The sequence below is a fragment of the Acanthaster planci genome, linkage group LG14 (genome assembly GCF_054643075.1).
Source record: "Acanthaster planci isolate LZ-2023a linkage group LG14, COTS_SCS, whole genome shotgun sequence".
NCBI lineage: Eukaryota > Metazoa > Echinodermata > Asteroidea > Valvatida > Acanthasteridae > Acanthaster > Acanthaster planci.
The window spans coordinates 14892436-14916345 of NC_141790.1; the positions used below are offsets into that span (position 1 = coordinate 14892436).

Here is a 23910-nt window from a genome sequence, read left to right on the forward strand (position 1 = left end):
GGAAATTACCATAGGAAGTTGTGCTTGGGGCTTACTGACGTGTGTTCAAAATATGGCGGAGTCAATTTAAATTATTCACTATTTGAATGTTTGACCTTCAGTTAAATTGAAAATCTGAATATTCAGTCGTACTGACCAGCAGATTCTTGAGGAACAAATCACACGCAAAATCGGTTACAATAATGCACACAATTGTACATTATAAACAACGTAAGGGCTGTACATGTCTGGGATTATCTCCAGCCACAATTTAGCAAGATTTCAGAGATGAACAGTACTTCTTGCCCTGTTGAAAATTTTTATCTCTTTTAAATTGTTTAATGAATAATTTACTTTGTGAATCATCGTAAGATTTCTGTCACTTGTCATTTGAATCTGCTTGAAACAAGCCTCCATGGTGCATTTTCCCTCATTTAAAACAAAAGATTCGAACCAAAAAAAAATTCACCCTCCCTTTTCATGAATTTTGCATTCGAATATTCAAATTCGGAAAATAATATTTGATAATGGATCAATTATTCGGCACAGCCCTAAAATTGTCCAACATGTTTGAGTTGATGCAAGCAGGTCAAAAGCTTCACCCTTCCAAAAATCGCAGAGCCTGAGAATGAACTTGACCACCTGATGGAAACAGTTCGGAGAAATCCTCCGTTCTCAACCCTTTTAGTTAAGTACCCAGTACAGTCCACAGCCTGCCCAATTGTTGACATGTAGAAAGGCACCGGTGTCCTGAGAAGGTAGGACAGGAGAAAGTAGACTATGGACATTCACAGTTCCACTGATCAATAAGCCGGACCCGAGGATGCGCTAGGCAGGAAACCTTTCCCCGTGTTTATTAGAAATCCGACACTGCATTACATTACTATTGTGTATTGTATTACTCCACATGATGAAGTCATTAGCAGCACCGTTGAGCATGCAGTGCATGCACTTGTAGGTCGAGTTTCAATATTTTGCTCCTTTTTGTGCCGTTGACGTGACGTGCATCGTTGCACTCATCTCCCGTCTGCGGGCCTTATCCTGCATGAATTCGCTCGTGCACATCCAGCCCTCGCTAGCACATTTTTAAGGCAGATGCCATTTTCTGTGCTGTCACATTCAGACGCGCATCAGAGCCTTGTCAGTTCCAAACACGCATCCGGTTCTGAACATGAGGGTTTTCTGAGCAAGTTATTTGCCATACATTAACAGGGATGAGAACCTCAGTGCTACCCAGCTGTCCCTCACCCCAAAAAGAAGACGAAAGAAAGAAACCCACACTGGCAGATGACATAGGCTGTCCTGTAGCTTCATCCTCATGCCCTCCCTGTGCATTCAAAACGTACGGCAGAGTCACCGCATGCAGATGTAATCCCACTCATTCCTGGCAGCTTACACTCCCATGATCCCTCCCAGCGAACCCGCTGCGGTAATTTCTAATAATATTGGCCGGGCTAATTGCATCACATATTCACCTGGGCTCCCCCCAAAATCAAATTTTCGAAGCTTGTAAGTTAAGCTTCCTGGGAGGGCCCCGTGCTGACCTCCATTCGAGGTTTTGAATACCGGGACCCCTGGCTGTGTCTTTGGGAACGTGTTGACTCGGTGAATTTTGATCTCAAAATGAAATGCAGCAGACGGGTTAGTCAGTCAGAAGGGTAAGACACTGTTGAAAGTCAATGGAATCATCTGCTCACAAGTTGGTCATCCCTTCCAATAAGATTTCCACAAACTCTGAAAACATTGGTAAGAAACTAATACAAGCCTGTCACCCCTCATCCAAAGCTCATTTAGACATTGTTACATTGTATCATGAACTCAATCATTATCATTGTGCCTTTTGGTCACAGTTCCACATTAGGTCATTAAAAAGATAGAAGCAAAAAATAAGCGAAGAATAAAAATTAAAAAAACAAGGTTGAAGTCTGACCATTTTTACAGGATACAAATAAACAGACCTTTTACAAACATGCAAATGACCAAATTCTTGTTAATTGCTGAGGCAATAATTTCACGATGGATTTGAAAATAAAAAGATTGGTCTCGATCGTCGGCCTTTATCTGAAAACTGCCTGAGATATCTAACTTGTGGAGAGGTGAATTGGGTAAGTAGGTTAATTGGCATTTCTATTCCCCCAAGCGGGGGGAGGGGAAGATAGCTTTCCATGTTTGTGGCCAGACTTTGTTTAGTGTGTAATACCATCCCAAGGCTCATGCACATAACAAGATTCGCGTTGTCCTGTCCGCCCTCGATATGCAAATCGTCTTCATTGTCGATAATCCTAATTTCACGTCGGCGTGCGTGTGCTCGATTGCGTTTTGACTTTGCGTCAGTATATATATATATAAAAAAAAATCCCGGCTGAGACTGTGTTATTTACGCCAGAGAAGTTTTTACGGGAGTGGCTCTGCAAGGAATCATTAAATGGCAGTGTTGAGAAAAGCAAGTGGATGGCTTTCACAACTGTTCTATGTTTGTTCAACAGTATGTGTCCTTCAGTGCCTACGGAGAAACCAGAAGCAAAGAATACACTATAAACCTCAAACAATAAAATTTGCTCCATAAACCCTGTGTAGCATTAGTGTATTCCTGTTTTATTATGCTGTCGTTGTTTTGCTGAATTTTGCACTATTATTGTCATTTTAAAACTAGAAAAAAAAAAGGCCCCCCTAAAAGCAAACGATCCTGTCAATCTCTCTTTTTATGGTTCACAACTCGTTAATTACCCATTTTTGTAGAGTTGTGACCACTCATCTATTTTTAACCCAAACTTCCCCAGTGCAGACAGAAATAATTGTGCAACTGTCAAAAAGTCCTCGACCGGTGAAAAACCTTACCCATGCGAGAAATCAATGATACTTAATATCCACCCAAAGCGGCCAGAACATTGCTATCCCACTTTTCACAGGGTGCCGGATCCCCCTTTATTCATTGGACCCACAGCCCGGAGAGGAAATAAAAAAAAAAAGGCCCTTTGTTGTTTGGAGTAACTAGTAGAGCGATGAAGGGCTTTGTTGTTGCGATTGAAAAGCACTTACAAAACACCGGTAAGAGGATCTTTTACAACTTGTCAGCACCTGAAAATTACTCTGCAGGCTGGACGAATCTGCTGCAAGTTGAAGAAGTTGACATTCTTGACCCTTTTGCAAAAGTGAAAATCTTGTTTGACGGGACAAACATATATATGTACCGGTACACGTGACACAAATGTCACCTTAGATAGTCAAGATATGTGTTCATGTATACTTATCAGATTGAAGGTAGTCTCCTACAGCTTTTGCAGACAAGTATCAACGCTCCGGGTTAAATAAACGACCTTCTGGGCGGATCAAAGATAGATGGATTTTTCCTTTCTTGTACAAGCAGGCTGGCTGAGCATAGCGGGGATGTTTTGTCCTCTTCTTTGGGGGGATGGAGAGATCTCATCGGTCAGCAGGGAGGGGGCAGGGAGGCACCTTAGCAAGTAGTTGGATTACGGGACGTTTGATAAGACAAGCTGACAACACTCGCAACTCCCCCCCCCCAAAAAAAAGTCAGGGATGCTTCTGTATCCTGAAGCTGCAAGATCTGAGCAGCGGATAAATGCAAAAACAACATCGCGCCAGCCGTTTGGTGTAGTCTGTTGCCTCAAGATACTCGTCATTGGTTGAGGAATTATGGTAGAGCCCCTTCATGGAATGAGTAGCGATCCTAATACCCCGTCTGGTAATAGGTACTGGTCTACGCACTGTGTGTGTGGCCTCTTTAGGGATTGCACCGTGAAGAACTTAGCCGGGGAAGTTAGAGGATAATGCTCGCAAATTGTATGAAGGGATAATAGTGTATGCCCAAACTATCGATGTACATGTAGAAGAAAAATAAGGTACTCAGGATAAAAGGGTACATCCCAACTGTCTTACCAATACAGGCCTCATTCATGAGGAAGCCATTTTTGATCTTGTGCCCTGAATCTGTTCTGTAAGGTGTAAACTGTCGGTGGTGCAGCCTGAGCCTTCCTTTCATTATTTTTTCCAGGTCAAGCTTACAACACGGAAGTGTATTTAATCACAAATACGAAATTATTCATTAGAGCAGATGGTTACTTATTTGCCGTGAAATTTATTTTTGTTGCTTATATTCCTACCCTCAAGTTCTAAAATGAAGAGTTACATGTAACTTTGCTTTCAATAGATGGATTTCACATTAGCCCCATTTGCGCATATCCGCATCGAAACCGAGGCTCTCTGTGTTGAACTTCGTCACGCGCCCGCGGAGTCCACACAGTACATGGAGTATCCGGTTCGTAAGTGTGACGCCACTTCAGTTTAAACCACACCCACTGCACAAGATACATTAGTACGTTAGTTCGCGGTAAATTGCCATTGTTTTTTCCTTTGATTTCATGCGTCGAGTCATTCTGAAAGGCTCTTCAACAAAAATTTGGAGCCTGAAAAGTCTGAATTTAACACACCTTTATGTATTTTGTGTCTTAACTCCTTACTTTCAATCGTTTGATCGTATTAAGAATTGAAGCTGACACATACAGCCTCGTTTTCAAACGCAGAAGTGCGCAGATCGACGCTAAAAGCGTCGTATTGGAATCCCTCTATTTCAATACGCTGGACCTGTGAGTTAAGTGTGAACATTGCATAGTACTCCATAAGAATGTACATGTACTGTGTGGTTCATGTGGCCCTACATGTGCATGTACTGTATTTACATGTACATATGTACATGTATATCCTGTACTTTGTACATGTACATGCCCTGAAAAACGCCTTGCTGCAAGACGTTTGCTGGGTCTTGTGTTACGTATGGTAATTAGATGTTTAGCCTGTGAAATGATCTGCTTTGGGAGGTTGCACGTGTCCAAATCAGAAGCATTGGTTAAACCTTTGCCGTACATGTATGCCTTCGGTGTCACCCACTCCACGGTGTGGCTACCAACGGGACACCACCAGTTATTGGCCACTTGATCTTCGATCCCTCGCTGCTGTGTTCGCGGGTACGGATGACAAACAATCGGGGACGATCTTATTCTAATCAATCTCGGTCACGCCGCCACCTTCCAATATCATGAACATTAATCAACCCTTGCAACCTTGCCCCAGCACAGGGGAAAAAAAATTTCAATTTAGTTTAATCTGGATGATCCCGGGATTCGTCGGTTCTGTTCTGACGCGCAGCGCTGTCCCCTTTCTTTTTTTTTTTTAATTACATGGTAGTCGTGATAAAGTAGTGGCATTAAATAGGTCTCTCAATGAAGGTGTATTGAGCTGTAATGCTGTACAAATGTTTAGATTGCTCGGCGTGATATGCTCGTATCAAATTCTCAGTGATGATAACAGCTGAACACATAGCTGAGTTGAGCATACACTCGTGTGTGTACAGAACACACAGTGCAGAGATGTGCGCCATTGTGGAAAGTGCACTGGCGTTCTTGACAAATTGTACATTTCAGCAATGTCGGGCAGCTGGACACGTTAAGAACCCTTGGGTGGCTGATTTGCTGAAGAAATTGCATTCCTTATGTGTTGCTCATTTTTTGGTGGTTGCTTCTTTTGTTTATTTTTGCTCCACCGTCGACAAATGACAAGTATAAACAATCGGTCTGTGGGTCAAACCCAGTGGTCTGCCACCGATCTGGTGCACCTTTTACAGACGAAGCTTTCAAATTCAAAACTAAAAGATTCGGGCATGGACTGCCCAACCGACATACCGTAGAGCTGCCCTGTCAAAGCAAACACAGAGTGTAACTCGTGGAGTGTTGATTCACACTGGTTTGAGGTGATATCCTTGAAGACACACTCAGCACATTTCCTCTGAGCTCTTGGTGTGAGTCAAGCATTGTCCAGTAAGGCCTTATCATAACAATAGAGGCATTGCAGATGTAATAGTCATGGCTAGACTGGCACAAGTCCCTCACTTACCCCATGGCTGCTCTAAACACAAAGTCCCACTAATTACCAACGGAAAAAAAAGTTGCATAACTGGAGTACATTTTGTGTACATGAGGACAAATGCGTACATAAAAGTTTCACTTTAATAGCTTCAAGCATGAGAACTTTATTGCATCACCATTTAAGATTTTTAAGTCTATTTAGTAATCCAGTTTCTTTGAATTCAGTGTTTGGCGGGGATTCTTTTGTTGGCCAGATTGATGTTGGAAGCCATTCTCAGTTTTATCTTTCAAGTGTCCTTTATTCAGGTACCTGTACGTGTACCGGCACTCTGATGCCATCCATCGGTGGCAACTTGTCAAAGAACATGTAACCGTATGTCTCAAATGGAAATCATTCATTAAAATTTTTGTGTGCAGAAGTACGGTACCATGACTATTTTGACGGTGAATATGCAGAACGGACTGGTGCAAATCTAGTGTGACTCATTCAGTATTCTCTCCCTCCTCCCCCCATATTCTTGGTTAAGAGCAGGGGGGCAGTTGCCGTGGCAATATGCATAATATATGCTAATCACTGATAATCATACAGATGGGCCTACCGGTACACGTATGCATCAATATCTGTCAGCAGCAATTTGTCTTAATCAATCACGTAAAAGATGAAATTGCCACTGCAGTGACCCAGGTCCTTGTAATGATCGCTATTACATTCCTCAATTTTTCCCCCCCTGCATTTAGACTGGATGAATCTGGAAATCAGACACTTCCTGCATGTATGGAAATGATTTCCATATGATTTTGAACTGCCCGGGAGAAAAAAAGAATATTCACTGGTGTGATTGAGCACATCTACTTGGGCACTATTCATTAATTTTAGTTATGTAAAGAACTCTGGGCGCTCAGTTTGTGTACATGAGTGCAGTGTAATTAGGCAACAGTTTCGTGGTTATATACCGGTACATGTACGTGGGTAATTCCAGAAATTAGGGGTCCATCTTTTTTTTTTTCTTCGTTTCCCTGTCACATCTGACATATGATTTTGTAAGTTCAGAACACATTTTCCAATTTCCAAGAGTTAATTAATGCAAATTATCTGCCAAACAAATAGTAATAGTTTGAAATCAATTCCGTTGATATTTCCATGCCCAATCACAAAGGTCAGATGTAACAGGGACACAAAAAGTCACACATTTGGACCCCTACTTTCTGGAATTACCCACCTACTAGTAAAGTTGTTTGTAAATGTACTGTGCAGTTTCCTCCGGGGAAAGTGTACATGTTCATTCATGCATATCTGTCAACGTAATGTCCATGAACTGATTGATATGGTTTGGTTTGTTGTCAGGTATTAGAATGTTCAAAGGACCTGTAAAGTTTGTGCACGCACGTTATGCTTGTTACCCGGTTATGAGGACAACACATGCGTTGAAATAAAGATGTTATTGGGACCAGAAACTTTATGGGGGAAAATTTTTCCCCCCCTGCAACGACTCGGTCTCAACTTTCATAATGAAAGAAATGTTCCCCTTGACACTGTGAGGGCCGGTCCAACTTATCTCCATGAATATGTACATCCAACTGCATTGGTGGATTTTGTTCCATCAGCCGTTTGTAAAATGAAGGTAAAATGTTTATGCGTATACAATGTATGAATTGTAAGAACTTTGAGGCACTTGTAGACAAGTTGGTTTTTTTAAGGCGTATTTCTGGACTGCCTATTTTGTTTAAAATTCATCTGAACTCGTATGCACAAGTGAATGGAGCCAGTCAAATGAAACAGAAATAAATGAGTGTGATAAGTGAGAAGGGACTTGAAAGTTGTAGTGGCGAGTCTTCAAGCTAATGACACCATTAATTGACCCCTTCCTGATTGAAGCATGACGAAGCCTTGATAACGTTTGTGACGTCTTGCCTTCCTCGCTCAGCACCTCTTGACAAAGCATTGGGTTAGCTAGGCGATGTTATGACAGTGATCCGATGTAGTCACTGGCTGTACGTCTATATGAATAATTCAGTCTTCACAAAGTCTCAACTGTTACAGAGTGCTGTACTGCATGATTCACGTCCATTTGTCTCGTGATTGAACCCTTTGACAGATCAAGTATGTAAATATCTAAGGTGTTAATTTATGGCAGTTCCTTATTTCAGAGTAAGCATTCACCCTTCGGCAGGGAAGCCGAGCCCACTCATAAGAGAGTCCCCCAGATCCCCTGGTACTGGGGGGAGGGGGAGGAGATTGGTACCATTCCATCCGAGTGATTTCCCGCCAAGATAAGAACGCAGTACAGAGTCATGCCAGGCTGTCCACTGATGTCCATCAGTATGGCTAGTTTCCTACATTTGGGCCGGATATTAGATTCTGTCAGAAAAAGTAACAGAAAAAGTGGCCATCCATCCATCCTTTGGAACGACTTGTGTGGCCACCACAACGTGGACTCCTCCCCCACCCCAGCACCCGTCAGGTTTTTGTGCTTTAGAGCCATTTTGCATCAGTCCGCAAACATGGCATCATTATGAAAGCAGACCATTTGCAGATTGTCCGTATTTATTGAATCGGAACATGAAATGTGCGGTAGTGTACAAAAGTACAGTTAGAGCTTGTGCGTGTCCTTCAAAATACTTCGAACCAGTTTGTAGATTTAGGTTTGGAAGAAATTCGACATTACGACACAACGGAGAGCAGTTGCGTCTTGGGCTTTGTTTTTGTTTTTTTTTTCTGAAAGTGTACATCATGGTATCTAAATGTCGTCTCTGGTTTTGTTCTGTTGCAGATTTTTTCAAAGAGTTGATCGATAGGGGTCAATTGGATCTCCGCTACATGTTCACAGAAACCTACGGGTCGCTATACCAGCAGAACTCTGAGTTCTTTGATGAGCTCTTTGAGAACTTTCGCCGGTACTACCACGGTCGGGACCTGGACCTGGCTGAGACCATGGAGGACTTCTTCACGGAGCTGCTGCGGCGGATGTTCGTCCTGCTCAACCCCAACTATGAGTACACAGACGCCTTCTGGGAGTGCGTGGCTGAGCACACGGCCGAGCTCAAGCCCTTTGGCGATGTGCCCCAGAAGCTAACGCTCCACGTCAAGCGGGCGTTCATTGTGGCCCGGACATTTGTCCAGGGGCTGTCCGTCGGCCGGGACGTGATCTCCCAAGTGTCAGAGGTGTGTACGGTTGATTTCGCTGTTCCTTTACTTTTGAATCTTTGCTGCTGCAGTTGAAATTTTCACTTACAGGTACAGAGGGCCAGCAGGAGGAGTTACCATTATTTACTTGCAAAGTGAAAAATTTCAGATGCATCTAAAGCCACTGAAATTTTCCTTGCCCAGAGTGGGTTCAGTGCCTGTTTTGCTTTGAGGGTTTGCTCCCAGCCATGAGTTTTTTATCCTAAATGTAAAATATGCATGCTGTCTTGACAACTTAGTGTGTTACAGTCACATGATTTCAGTCCCAGGCTGTGATTGGTCAAGAGGCCACTCGCAGCGTGGCCCACTTTCTAATACTCGCCAAACCCGAGGCCAAAAACAAAATTTGTAAAGTTTGTGGCATTTCTTATGCAACACAGCAACTTCCCAGCCGCCTTGCCGCTGCCTGGTACGAGAGTGCATGGAGGTTGCCCGAAGGCAAACTTACATAAATAAATTTCACAGTTGCGTGTGGTCGCCCCATTCCACCCCGACAAAAGGTCAGGGGGGGAAAAATGAGGGGAAAAACCCCAGTGGTGGGAAAGTGATGAAATGTTGCATAATGGCCCCCCCCAGCAGGTTGTTCACCGAAATAAATTCTGTAGTTAAATACCGAAGTATGCACTTGATGTGACCCGCAGCTTCTCTGTAGGTAAAGGCCAGGGAAGTATATACATGTGGGGGGAAAAAAGAAAAAAACAAGCCATGGAGTCAAATCATGGGCATCGCTCTGTCGTTATGACCCTTCGGGCCGTTAATCTTCTGAGCCTGTATATATGAATGCTGCACTGGACGCTTGAGCCCGAATGGATGGGGGGGGACCGCATCACGGAGTCACGTTCATCGTTGGCTTGCACCGCTGAGTGATTTGGAATGGAGCGACGCTGCCCTAAACCACCTCTTTCCCTCCCCGCTGCGGATTGATTCCCCCTACCCCGTGCTCCACAAAATGTTCCTCTGCTCCACTGGGGGGGAGGTGGGGAGGGGTGAATGCACCAGTAGGATGTCCGTGGAGGAATGCCCAAATGCCCGACTGACTCCCGGTGATGATTGCTTGATTGAGATGCGGACCGGGACCAGTGTATACTGATTGGAAAGGAAAGGTCAATTCATGTGACCCCCCACTGACGTTCACTCCCTGTGCCCACTGGCAGCAAGTTCTTCTATGATTTGTGAGCTCTGCATGGTCAGTGCAGAGGAGTCCAACGTTGGTGATTGTGCAGGTCATTTTTTGGGACAAATCCAAGTTCATTTTGACATTGTCCCTCTTAACTTCTGTGGTTTGTGCAGACCCCAGGCTTTCCTCCCGTGGCGATCAGACCAGTTGGGCAAATCTGCCAGATTTTAAAGAGTTAGGATGGATTTTCCAGGAAACAAATTCATACATTGAGATCTGATAATATAGGCTTTGGCAGCTGGAAAGTACAGTGATGTATCTCTTGGTTCAGTGATTTTTCCTTGATAGAATTTCCTTGCACTGCTCATTTTAGCAAATGCTTCAGCAAATGTGCGTACGAAATTGCAATACCAAATTGCACATGTAAAGTTGAATAGACATCAGAGCTGCCATGCAGTGTGCACATAAGTGACATTTTCACATGACAAGATAGGTGTCACAAAAGTGAAAGTGCCCTCTGACTGAAGGAATTCTTCTCTTCAAGCGTGCAGCTGTTTGTGAACATCCCCAGTTCAAAGTTAATGACAGTGTGACTGGAGACAGGGGTTCCCCCCCTTTCCCCGGTGACCGACCAACCAACAGACACTGGAGGGGGGAAAAAACCCCAAGATCGGCACGTTGCCGTGAAAACATCATGCAGCACTTGTTAGCAGGGTAACACTTGTGTGTATTGATCAGAGCTCTTTGTGTCGTCTAGCTTTGCACCCACGTCAGCGACTGGACCCACCCAGAGGATCGATAGACGTGACCGGCGCACCGCGAACTCACGTCCACAGGAATGAACAACAAGTGCATGATGGGATAGTGAATAATGACCGCAGTGTCATAAATCAGTAATGGCTTACGATATCGATAGTTTCTAATTACGTATCGTATTCCCTCGTGGAGATGTACGTTTATATTAAGGTACAAAGACGTGTGCCTCTAGTTCACAGAACCTTTCCAGTTGTATCATGAAGTCAGTGTCCTCAAGACATGAATTGTCATTTTTTTCAGAGGTGTGATATCTCAGAATTGTCCAGATTTCAGGGTTTTTTTATTTTTAAAGAAATCAGTTTTTTTGGGAGGTTGCACGATTTCAGAATTGTCTCCGTCGTGCACTCTGTACCATAAACCAAGTGCAGGATTGACATTTGTTAAAGTCCATTTCAGAGACAACTCTAGTTAATTTCTAAATCCACTTGTGGAGGGTTTGGAAAAACAAACAATCATATCAGAAAATGAACACCGAAATTAGATGGATGTGTCTACCCATGGCTAGGAAGCCATGTGGTTTTTTAGCATTCACTTCAGTGTACAAATACATGTACATGCAATACCAGTTATACATGTATGTTAGTTGACATGCTGCTATTGCTGTGCATTTCATGCAACATTTTTGTCGTTGAGCCAAATACTCTTAATAGTTAACGCAAGCTTTTGATGAGGCGATATAAAAATTTGCATGATTACATACTGGTACCCGCTTTTACATGCGGCCGTCCGTTGGGACAGTGTCATGAAAAATACCCTTGTTTTGTACCAGGATTGTTTACGTAAAGATAGTGTGAACCTGAAAATTGCAATTAAGTTGACAAGTCTCAAAAATTGACGACTGTTTCTGGCAGCAGAAAAATGCCTCTCCCTACATTGTATTCCTGCATGGCGATTTGTAACCATGAAAAGATGAAATTAAACAAAAAAGAAAGGAAAATATTGAAATTGTTCTGAAATCTGCCGTGACATGGAGATCCTAACTTGTTTGCCTGCGGTTAATGTCAGGGGGGAACATTTATCTATCATACTCCTTGTAATCACAGGGACGACTGTTTACACTGGCAGGGTTCAAGATTGCGGGCAATATTTGAGTAACGTAAACAAGCCAGACCCCCCCTCCCATTTCTCCGTGTGTTATTGCAACTGCTCTGGCTGTGACTTCTTCACCTGGCGGTGGTCCCGCCAGGAGCTTGTTGGAAGAATTTTTTTGGGGGGGAGGGGGTGGTGAAGGAAGAATGAAGTTTCATGTGTACATGTAATCTGCACCTGAAGCACTTTGGCAGGTGTACGGTACATGAAGTGGTACGAAATCATGCATACATGTACACATGTTTACACCGTCATGTCAAGGCAGAGTGTGGCAAACTGTAAGATCTCTTAAGTCTTATACAAACCGTCCCTTTCACTCTCTCAGGGCGATTTCAGTCGAGGTACAGTAAGTTTGCAGCGAACTGGGACATTGTATGCTAATTTGGTGTTCGCCAAAACGTCCCTTGGTAGCCCTAACTCGGCCACTGGCATTCGCTGGAACATTTGTTTCGGTTGGATTCTACTGATCTGTTTTTTTTTTAATCTCTTTGATTCTACCTGTTTGTTGGATGAGTTGGCTTCTCATCTGCAGGTTCAGCAGGGTGCAGATTGGAAACCTGTACATGTAGCCTACCTCAGGGTTTAGGAACATTAAAATAAACCGAAAATCATCAAGCTTTCCTCATGGCTTTTGAGTCAAAAGCTTCTGCTCTTGAGATTAAACTGATTTCAGTTAAAAAAAAAAAAAAATTTATTGATCTACAGAAACAAGTAATGATGTCACTGAGCACATTTTCCAGTTGCCGGTATGCAGGGCTTGAGCAAAGCATTTCTGTCTTATAACTTGACACAGGGCTCCCTCCCTTATTGAAACACTCTTAACAACAGCATCATTTATCATTTTGAGGAAATCATGTCAGAACACAAGTTGTTCAAAGTTCAGCGATCATAAAAATGGACTTGAACATGTGACACAGCCTTGCACTTCATCCTACATGTACTGTTCCGTGTGCGTGAGCTTTCGCTGAGTTTGCCACGTAAAAAGCCTCGAGTGATTTCACATTATAATGTCGGGCAGGCTCACAATCACAGCCAGACTGGCCGGCTCTTGAGATGCTTTCTCACAAACCTAAACAGATGCTGGACATCAAACGGCAGCGATCCCGACCGACTTGGCCAGGGAAGATGCCGACAGAGCCGATCGCCATGGCAATGACCCCTCGTTGACCTCAGTGGCTGCAAGACAGCCTATTCCTGTCTTTGGGAAGGAGTATTGTGCTCAAGAAAGGTGGATTATGAGTTGATGGGAAAACTGGCGCTGCTCTGGAATTTAATCTCTCTCGAGGCAGCTTTTCCTTCAAAGCATAAACAAGAGGCAAATTTTTACCTGTTCAAATTGGACACTTTGTACATGAGCAGAAAATAAGACGGCAGCAGTTGAAGACAGCAGCCTCGTATTTCACGATGCTTGGGCAGTCTCCATGTGTGCATAATTTTGGTTTATTCCGACGTCTAATTTGGAAAAAGAACCCTGTCCCAAGTGTTTCAGTTGTCTGTATCGTTCTGCCTGAAGAAGTGAAGTGTTCCTGTCAGCATATATGCTGGCTCATCAAGCCTCGTCTATTACCCAGTGTCGGTCCATTGCTCCTCTTCTCATGCCGTGTTTAACCGCTTTATGCGGATTGACGTTAAACTTTCTTGTGACCGGCCATCGAAACAGTCGCTGCACTGTCAGCTTGCATGGAAATCCTGAAAAAGTGAAATGTGGGGGTTTTCTGTAGCAGGGTGCGTTTTATTGGTGATCTGGTAACCATCTTCTTCAGCACCAGTTTGAAGGGTAATAGGTTGAAAGATTGTACTGGAGGCAGTCAATTTACATGTAAACTTGGAAATTCAACAAAATGGGGAATTTATATTTTAGTGTGAGTGACGAGGAGATGAGAATTCACTGTGAATGTTCTGTCCCCCTGTCTCCTTGCATAACTTGCCCTGGTATTTCTGCATACTGTTGTCATAGTCGGCAGACACAGTAAAACACCAAGACTCGGCTACCTCCCCCCAGGGGATGGGAACTAAACTAATGAGGAATCAACAACAGCAGCAGTTGCCACCCCCAGAGGATGTGTTCTAGGGGGAAATGTGCGGGGGAAGCAGGAGAGTGAAAGCGAGAGAGCGCAGCCAAGGATGTGCAATGAGGCGGGAACCGGCTAATTGTTTTGATAACAGCTCATCCATTAGTGGGAGATGAGGACTGAGACGCCTGCAAGGAGATATGGAGGTGATGACACTGATGTCTGTTTTTGAAGGAGGAGGGATCATCTGTGATTACCCACAGCCTGGCCAAAGTTCCTCAACGAGACAGAATTTACTGTCTATTGGATTTTAAACTCATAAAAGAAAGGGGAAGAAATCGGTGACTGTCATTCCAAAGGATGTCATATTTGATGGGTTCTTGCCCTAGTACATACTGTTGGTGTTTATTCTGGCCTATGACTTGTTACATATTGTCTTCCTCCGGGGGTAAACTGTTACAGTGAATCAAGTCTGTACTCCAAGAGTGCATACAAAATGAAGTGTATTGAAGGTCAGGTGGGATAATTAGCACGTGCTTGTGAGATTGCTGAGTGCCAACTCCTGCACTGAACTGGTATGATCAGGTGACATGAGGTGTTTTATCCCAGATGACCTTGCCTCTTTGAAATGATGAACTGGCCTATTTCTACATGTACCAAGTGAGGGCATTCTCCCACGCACTGGTCATGCTGCCCTCATGCGATCCTTGTTGAATTAGTGGTGTGCTGCTCATGCGACAGTGTAGTCCCCCCCATCTGGTTTGAATCTGGCTGCAAACATTATTGCCACGTTCACCCCCAAGACTGAATTTGATGGGGGCAAAGGGTTTGAATGTGCCATCGGATGTCCTCACCTGGTTCTTATCACCTGGCCGAAAACGGCATCCTCGTTAGCTTTTGCAGGAGTCCCAGTAGAGCATCTTACGTACTTTTAGCACTGGAAGAGGCTCTCAGTTGAAGCCGTCAGTAGAGAGAGCATCATCCGGAAACAAACTTTCCCACGATGTTATTGTACAGTAGCCACCAGTCCCCTGAGCAAGCACTGTTAATGTTCTAACGTGAGCAGGATCTCGTCTCGCATCATTCCCGGTTTCCTCAAAGGAAAAAAAATAAAGTTGAAGCATCATCTATGCATGGATGTCTTCATCCCTCCCGCCCTGCCGGAACTCGTGCGGAAAAGTGTGAAGGCGTTGAGACATTATTGCCTAATGGTGGGGAAGGAAGAGCCGGCTCATTATCTGTGGGGGGAGATGGGGCATGATGGTAGCATGGACAAGGGGGGCTTGTCAACACGTAGGAGCAAGGACCACAAGGCGATGCGGATGGGAACATGAGGAGGTTGACTGTGGCGTATCACGCTGGGCGAGAGGAAAGTGACAGGTAGACAAACAGACAGTGCCTCAATGAGCCTGTGTGAATGTTCAGCCGGTACCCAAGGGTACATCCTACTGATATCGGACACCTTTAGATCCTGCTTCCAGGACATGGTAGTGCAGCAGCCTGTGCTAAAAAGCCACGTCGGGACTACCAAGGCTACAAAGGCTGGAAACAGCACACATGCTGGTAGAAGCCAGCACATAGCGGCTTCCTTCACTTCCATAGACTTGTGTGTTATTTGCAGCCACACCGGTAGATTGATCCTAGATGTCCGTACATGTAGGACCTGAAGCCTAAGGGCGTGCTCAGTAGTATGTGTCTTTCCTGTTAACACTAAATGGCCCGTTCCAGCATAATGTACATGTGTATGTTTGTGTATTGAAGTTTACAGATGCCTTGAATGAGGCCCAGTTGTGTACAGAGTGGGCGCTGTCTTAACATGTTATATTAAAAAGATTCTGCCCTTGGTGCTCTGTGTCTCTGGTTATCCTTGCTATGATTTGATCTGTCAAATCCCATCACAACATCTAATTCACTTGTGTAGAATGCTTGAGAGGGTGGTTTAAATCAATTTCTGCCAAGTCAAACCTCAACTGCTTTATTTTCCAAACATCAACATTTTCTCCTATCTTTGTTTTTCATTTTCAGTTATGATCCCAAGTTGTACTCGACTTCCAAGTCGGCACAAGGTAACATGTAACTCAAGAAAACTAAAATCACACCATGTGCTCTTTTCTCTTACGATTTCCCAGGTAACGCCGTCAGCGGAGTGCCAGAAGTCCCTGATGAGGATGTCCTATTGCCCCCACTGTCGGGGCCTCCCCGACACCAAGCCGTGCTACAACCTGTGCCTGAACACGTTGAAGGGCTGCCTGGCCGAGCAGGCGGAGCTGGACGCCGCCTGGAACAATTACATAGGTATGTCTGCATTTGTAGATCAGTGGAAAGGAGAAACGAGGGTAAGGGCTTTGTGGGAAGGGAGGGAGGGAGGCTGGCTTGCCTTCTCCTGGAAATGAATTTGACAGATAAATGGGAGGAGGGAAAGAAAAGCTAGGAACAGGGATTTTAATCATCAGTGTGTTTGTAAATATATGTACCCGGTACCTTGGAATTGGCTGGTTTCTACCATGAATGGTTTGTCATTTTACTGCTAGTGAGTGCTTTGCCCCCCCCCCCCCCGAAAAAAAAAAACAGGTGGTGCCAGTGGATTGGGGCTATTTTAAGAATTGTTGACAACAGTGAGGGATCGGTTGTCAGGACTTTATGGATTTTTTTTTTTTTTAAAGACAATTCTTGATTTTTGAGGGACAGAAATGGAACAGAGATTGGGCATATTTGCTGGGATGGAAAACTTGTGGGATGTTCCGACAGGTCATGCCTGGCCAAGTTCCTTGGACCTCCCCAGAGGAGAGTAGTGACTGCATTGGTTTGGGGGGTGTGCAGTTAGGGTTTTAATGGCACCCTGTGTACCACTTTCAGGTGGGCCTGTGTCATGTAACGTGATCCCCCTGCATCACAGCCAACAACCAATCCAGGTTCCCAACATGTTGGGCCTTAACACAGTGTGGAATGTTCCCGGGATCCTGTCAACTTTGTCACAACATTATTGAAAGAAATGTGACCCCGGGACCTGGCAGCCTTCCCCTTGTTAGCAGTTTTTATTGGCCATAATTCAATATTGTGTACCCAGCTTTTGATCGGCGCCCTCTGACCCATTATCAAAACCTGCCAACTTGTGCCAAAAAATGTGTTTTTGCCGCCGCATCAAATGCTGTTGTTCATCTTCAGTGTCTATTTTACTTTCTCTTGGCGGCCAACCAAAAAAAACAACTTCATCACATTGGGTTGTTTTTTTTTTAATTTCCAAATCATATGTAGCTTTCTTACTTTCTCATCTTCTAAATGTCTGAGTTTCTCTCCTTTCTCTTCAAAACAAAATAGTCTGTTTCCAACAAAAAGGGTCTGTATGCTTTGGGCTTTTTGTTGATCTGCTGTAAGAGGAACGCAAGTCAAATCTAGGGATCTCTGCTTACCAGGGTAGGCATATTTTACCCTGCCTTGACTCAGGTCTTGTACACCAGAAAAGTAGAGTGGTACGGCAGTAGGCCTCTTGAATTTCCGTTAGCAGAAGATTGTTTTTTCTTTTGTGAGGATTACTGAATCTCCCTTTCTTGAGGATTTCAAATTTTTTTTGAGAAGCCTTTTAACCAGTCCTGACACATGCAGGAAAAGCGAAAACAAGGGGCTTGTAAATCTCTCTAATTTAGACCTGGGGGAAAAAAACAACCGAAGCCAAAACCCACCTGGGATTTGAAGGAGGGCAGCAGAGAAACCGGAAGCAGCCATTCCTGCCTGACAGACAGGATTTCCACCCCACAAAAAGACTATTAAATCATTTCTCAAGGAGCAGCCCCTGAAAAGCAGGCCTGAATGGTTGGCCATGGTGTGGAATGGGTGGGAAATAAAAAATCTGCTGGGTGGTGAGGATATGTTGTGATCGATATCAATATCGATGAATCAGTTGGATGCACATGTGTGAGAAAAAGGGATCTTTTGGCTCAGCAGATGCGGAATCAATCTGTAAGGGGTGAAGCTGTGGGAGGCTGTGAGGGGTTGTGGCAAAAGGCGTCAGTCACATATGGTGTATATGCACGAACGTTTGTGCTCTCAACCACTTTCTTTTTTTCGCTGGCCTGTGAATAAGTTGGCCACGTTTTTGAGGATCTTGAATGAAGGAGGTGTTTGGCAACATTGTCTAAGACTTAGATTTTTTTAACCCATGTAAAATTTACCTACTACAGTGGAACTTGATAATCATGAGATTGTAAAAACGGAAAACAATCTGGGTGTATTTGTCATTTTGCTGATTATGTTTTTAAACTTTGCATTGTCAAGTTACATTTAATGCCTCCAGTACCACATTGCCATTGGCATAAATTGATATCCCAATAGGAAGCACTCAGCACTGTATCCCCCCCTCCCAAATGCTCTGTACATGACATATCAGTGCTAGCAAAATTGCCTGTAGCTCCTTTAGCCTTGGAGAGCAATGTGCTGTTGGGGCCAGTGCAATTATCATTTGACACAGCACAATTTAGCCGGAATCCAAGACAGCCCACAGCACTTTACCTTGGCAATTTATTGATATGACCTTTCACCTGAGTCTTATATTTCTAATCCATGCATTTGTGTGGGGTCAGGCGGGGTTTGCGCAGAGGAAACAAAAGAGAAACCCAGAGGAGGCAGGCCTAGATTTGCCTCCAGTCAAATGTTTTGATTTGTCGTCGGAGGTTAATTTGACATTGAAGAGTTGGTTAATCAGAAGGTCCCTAAAATAAAAGCCAGCCATGTCACAAATAGTTTGTCGCAGCTGCAGTGCGTCAAATAGTAAATAATGGAGAGTGTTGAAAGAAAGTAGATAATGCATCCAGTTTTCAAAGTGGGCCATGAATCTTTCTATATGTTAATCAATAATCTATACACATGTGTTTTTTATGGAGAGTGAGTAGTGTTTGGATCAGTCTGTCTTTCACGAGTTGCTGTATTTTGTATAGTTATGGTTAAATGTCTCCTGTTTAATGTGTGTACTGGGATATTTTTCTATTCTAGATGCCATATTGGCACTGGTAGACCGTCTGGAGGGACCAGTGAACATCGAGTTTGTCATGGAGCCCATTGACATCCGAATCTCAGAGGCCATCATGAACATGCAAGAAAATGCCATCACAGTCACAACCAAGGTTTGGAATAAAAACTTTTTTTCTCTCAGTGCTCCCGTCCTCTTTCCCCCCTCCCCCCCCCAAAAAAGAAAATTTACCTCAACCTTTTCATGTAGCCATGGCTTTCTACCTCCAGTCAGTCACCACTAGGTCAACGACACATTCTTTTCTTAAAATGAAAATCCCTTTAAATCTAATGGATACTGACTAAAGTTTGGTAAATGATGACACCCCTGCTTTCCCTTTCCCAGCTCCATCCATTATCCTACAAACTTGCCTCTCAGCTTAAACGTGACCCCACAAACTTCCAAAACCCCCCCCCATTGTTATCCCAGACTGCCTAACTAATCCCTCCCAAACCACCCAGTACATGCCGCTGTTCCTCCCTGTGGCTTTCCCCTCGATAACCTCGCTCTGCAGGCACCCAGACCATCTTTTTCTACCTTCTTCCTGGCCAGAGACGCAGTCCTCTGGAATTCCGGTGAAATCGAGCTCTCTCACCCCTGACCGCTGGGCAAGGCTGGGTTTCTCAGATGTGGGTTTGCCTGTGTAGCCTGTCGCCCCTACCCCCCCCACCACCACCAGCCACTGCTCACCCCCTCAGTGTTTTGTCTGCCAGGTCCTTGGTTGTACCCTAAACCCTGCCACAACTCTGCCCCGGGGTTATTTTGAGTACAAGCAAAGGCAACATTGGGCCCACAAGCCCCTCAGTATACACGGGAGATTTGAACAGCTGGGACAGCGATAAGAGAGGGGAAAAATAAAGCGGATTGTTAAAAGGTGTCTGGTTTTCCCTAATGGAAAAGGGAAACTTCTCAGGAAATGTTGCAAAATTGCGAAATACTGTTACTCAGAGGCTGGCATACATGTACGTTTCAAAACAATGGTTTGGAATGAATAAACAATGTGTATTATTAGATTACTCCTGAGGGTGTTTCTGGTGTTTTCATAACAAGATCATGAGTGAAGTTCCTCTTTCTTTATTTTAAAAGAAAAAAAAGGTGAAGAATTCACGTCTCTAAGTTTTGCATAAAGCAGCGCACTTTCAATTTCCAGGTGCCCTTTTTGCGACCTTTTTTCCTTGATGAAATCAGAAATCATGCACACTGACAAGTGCATATTGAAAAGAACTGTTTTTTTACCACTCCATATGAAGGCCTAGTGTGACCACAAGCCCTGTGTTACTTCAGACCCCGCCCATGAGCACCAGACCCCCAAATTGTCTGAGGCGATTGTGTACATTTCACACATGTAACCACTGTTTGTTCCCTTCTGTCTTGGAGTGTCAGTCCTGAATGGGCCCAATTTATTTGGCAATTGCATGGCTATTAAAAGTGATGATTCACCCGGTTCAGGTTTCATTACGCCCTACTGGTACATCATAAAAGGCATATTTGGTGTTCCATGTCGAGATCCCGGGACCCCGCAATCCGGTGCTTGGTTACAATTGGCCGGAACTCCTCCATGTCTGAAGGAATGTGCAGTGCTTTCCCAGTGCTGCTAATTTCTAGTGGATCATTGTCTGCAGTGTTAGAGGCACTTTGAACGGGGATCCCTGTTTTTTTTGGGGGGGAATCGTTTCACTTTTCAGTTGGGCAAGGTGCTGCAACGGGGTAACTTGAGTGTGCGTCAGTCTATTGAATGAAGACCGAGTCAAGTATAGTTAGGGCACTTTTTTTTGGTGAAAACGGTCGCAGCCAAATTCTAACCGTACCACGAGATAAAGACTGCATATGTCATGCCATAATGGCAGCTGTAGTGCAGTTTTATTACTCGTATGGTGCCAGTACATCAGACTCATCTCCCCCAGCCCCCACTGCCATTTCTCAGGACCTGCGTTGACTTCAAGTTCAGAGTGACCTACGCGGATGAGTAAAAAAATATTCGAATTAAGATAACAGTGCAGTCAAATGAACCCAACCACTTGTATGTCACCAGAAAGGCACATAAACATTGGGAAAGTTCCCTTCCTACTTTCATTTTTTATTGCCCATGGAACGAGTGGTCATAATTCATACCATATCCTGCTCACTGTGTGTGCCGGTCCTTGAGACTGGCTGGGGTCAGCTTTTGATTTGGACCCATTGGAGTAGGCAGGTAGTTGTTATTTTCTGTGCGGACTGTACCTGCCAGGAATGCATGGAATGCACCTTAGGTGTCAGGAATAGTGGCCCTGGACTGCGTGCTTTTCCACTGACTGATCGTCGGGCCGGGGAACAGGCTAAACATCCCAGTTGCTCAGGCTCACTCTTGCACAGAGATCAGCAAGAAAGGGAAGGCAGACACAGAAAGGGGGAAAAAAAGGATATGTATCGAAATGCTGAAACTGGAAGGAAAAAGAGCATGTTTTGAGGTTCAGGAATTTTTGGTCAGTCTCTCAGTCTCCTGGGGGTACGTGATGTGGGACCATCTACTCTGCATCTTTGGGTTATTTCCCTTGGTGAAGCAACACAAGGCAGGGAAATATTTTCCACAGTGGGCAAGGATTGTTTTTCAGAGAAAATTGCAGGATTAAAGGCAATGTAATATGATCTGCTCTGAAAATTGAACATTTGGTTGCTGTAGAGAAAATCAAATGGCAAAATATCGGTGTGTACTTTGAGCTGAGTAGGCAGTGGCCTAGTTTCCATCAACATTTGTAGTTTGCAAGGAAGATACTTCTGCCTGTATAAATTGTCCTTTTTGGGGGAAAAAGCATTGCTGATGCATTGCTTATTCAAAGAGTGTAGGATTTTTTTTCAAACCTACGCAGCCAAGAATTCTTTAAGTTAGCCCGCATTTGGCTTGCTTTTTAACTATTTCTGAGAATTTGTAACTTTTTTTTGAAAGTGTCTTGCAGACCAATTGGCATGAAAACTTACAGTATTCACCATATGGTTGCTGTTCATTAGCCTTCATGTTTACCATCCCAGATCCTACAAAATCATTGGGAGATTTTGGAAGATTTTGTAAGGTTCAGAGGAGCTTGGACCCGAGCAGTTTGGCAGGGATCATGAAAGTTAAACAAATATTTTTGCATGGTGCTACCGCAAACCTTTACTTTACTTGCCACCTACACCATGAAATACTTCAAAGCTCATTAGAAAGTGCAGTGATGGCTTTTGGAACATTCAAAAAGTTCCCTGCAGAGTTCCAGCCATGAGCTGGGTTGACTGCCATCCTTGAAGTTGAGAATCCTGGAGGGAAATGATTGGTCTTACAACAGATTAGGGTTGTTTAGGCAGGGCTTAAACTATTTCAGGGACACTTTTTTCTCCCAACTGGCCTTTCCTGGGAATTAGGGAAATATAGGACTACTTTGACTTGAAGGACATTGAGGTTTCAAGAGCTGTGGAGGCTAGACACCGCAGGGCATTCAAGTCCCCTAATTTGACAAATTAACATTAGACCACAGGAGAATGACCTGAGGTCACCGCCCCGGCTATGACCCAGTTAGGTCACTAATAGGTCAAGAATGCGCCGTTGACTCCCCAGAGGGAGGGAAAGGCTGTGGTCCTGCAGACACAGTGGAAAGTTTTCACTGCCTCTTCTGGGCTGTCTGTGGCAAACAAAGCAGGGGGCGGTTGCTTGGAGAGCGGAATGCCCCATCCTGTAAACATGCTGGGGTTTGGAAGGTGCTGATTATTTTGGAGGTAGGGGGGAGGAGTCGACTAGTTGGATTGTGGGACATTGTTTTGGCAGTCCACTTGAGATGGAATTGGGGTTACTGTTTCCTCCAACTGGGTTAGGGACAATGAATCGGTTGAATTCCTGAGGTCTTTTTTTTTTCTTCAGATGGTCGACCGGTGCAGTGGAGGTTCAGTGTAGTGCCGGATTGTATCTTTCCAGAGTTGAAGGATTTATTCCCCCGTTTGACAGATTGGTTTCCTGTCTCTGTGGCCCCTCCAGCAGAACTGTTTAGATACCCAGTGGAACTTGTTACCTTTGGATAGTGCAAAAATGGACTTTGGGTGTAGGGTGTCACCTACTCCCACAAGGAGGGTCGGAAATATGGAGGAAGGAATAAATGACAAGCAGGCTGTTGGTATTCCAGAAGATTTACAACCACCCCATCTGGCTCAGTGGAGAGGAGTGTTTTGGGAAAAAGTAATCTGTGGTATTGTTAAACATGCGAGAGAGGTATTTCTACTGCTTGGCACGTAGGTTTATAGGTGGGATCATTTTGAAATAAACTCAGGGTCACCAAACATTTCTTTGAGTGAAAAAAGCATACAATGTAAACAGAATTAGAGTTTGATTTTGCTTTAAAGTTTGGACTGTATTTTTATAAGGGTATGCAAGCCCCAAACAAATGGTACGCGTAAGAGCATAAATCATGGGCAGGAAAACATTCATGTAACAAATGAAAACATGACTGTCAGGGCTTACTCCTCTGGTGGAAGAAAAAAATGTAATCATTCATGCTACCCACAGTAATTATAAATTCAATAGTTTGCCTGGCTTTGTGCCCTTGAGCGATAATTCTTACCAGTGCTGCCCCATCAATGAGGCAGATGAGTCATCAACTGCTGCCCATCTCCCATGTCTTTAAAGAGACGTTACCATGGCCCGCGACACTCGCTCTGTGTCTCTCTCGTGGCAATCTCTCCAAATCTCTACAGATGTTATTGTAATCACCCCCATCCGTCCACCCCCCTACCTTTTGCCTGGGACACTTGTGCTGGTGCTGATGTACGCGTGAGGTTTTTTTATCTCTTAATGTGAACTGTGTGGATTTTTTGTGTCTGTGAGGAGC

General features: G+C 44.2%; 1 protein-coding gene across 1 annotated transcript in view; it reads left to right on the forward strand.

The window, feature by feature from the left end:
* LOC110977838 (glypican-6-like) overlaps window positions 1-23910 on the forward strand; it is a 52491-nt gene that overhangs the window by 18681 nt on the left and 9900 nt on the right. The window contains exons 3-5 of the mRNA XM_022232315.2: window positions 8633-9024; window positions 16209-16374; window positions 19066-19196. Coding sequence (XP_022088007.2) covers window positions 8633-9024; window positions 16209-16374; window positions 19066-19196 — 689 coding nt within the window. The remainder of the gene's footprint in view (window positions 1-8632; window positions 9025-16208; window positions 16375-19065; window positions 19197-23910) is intronic.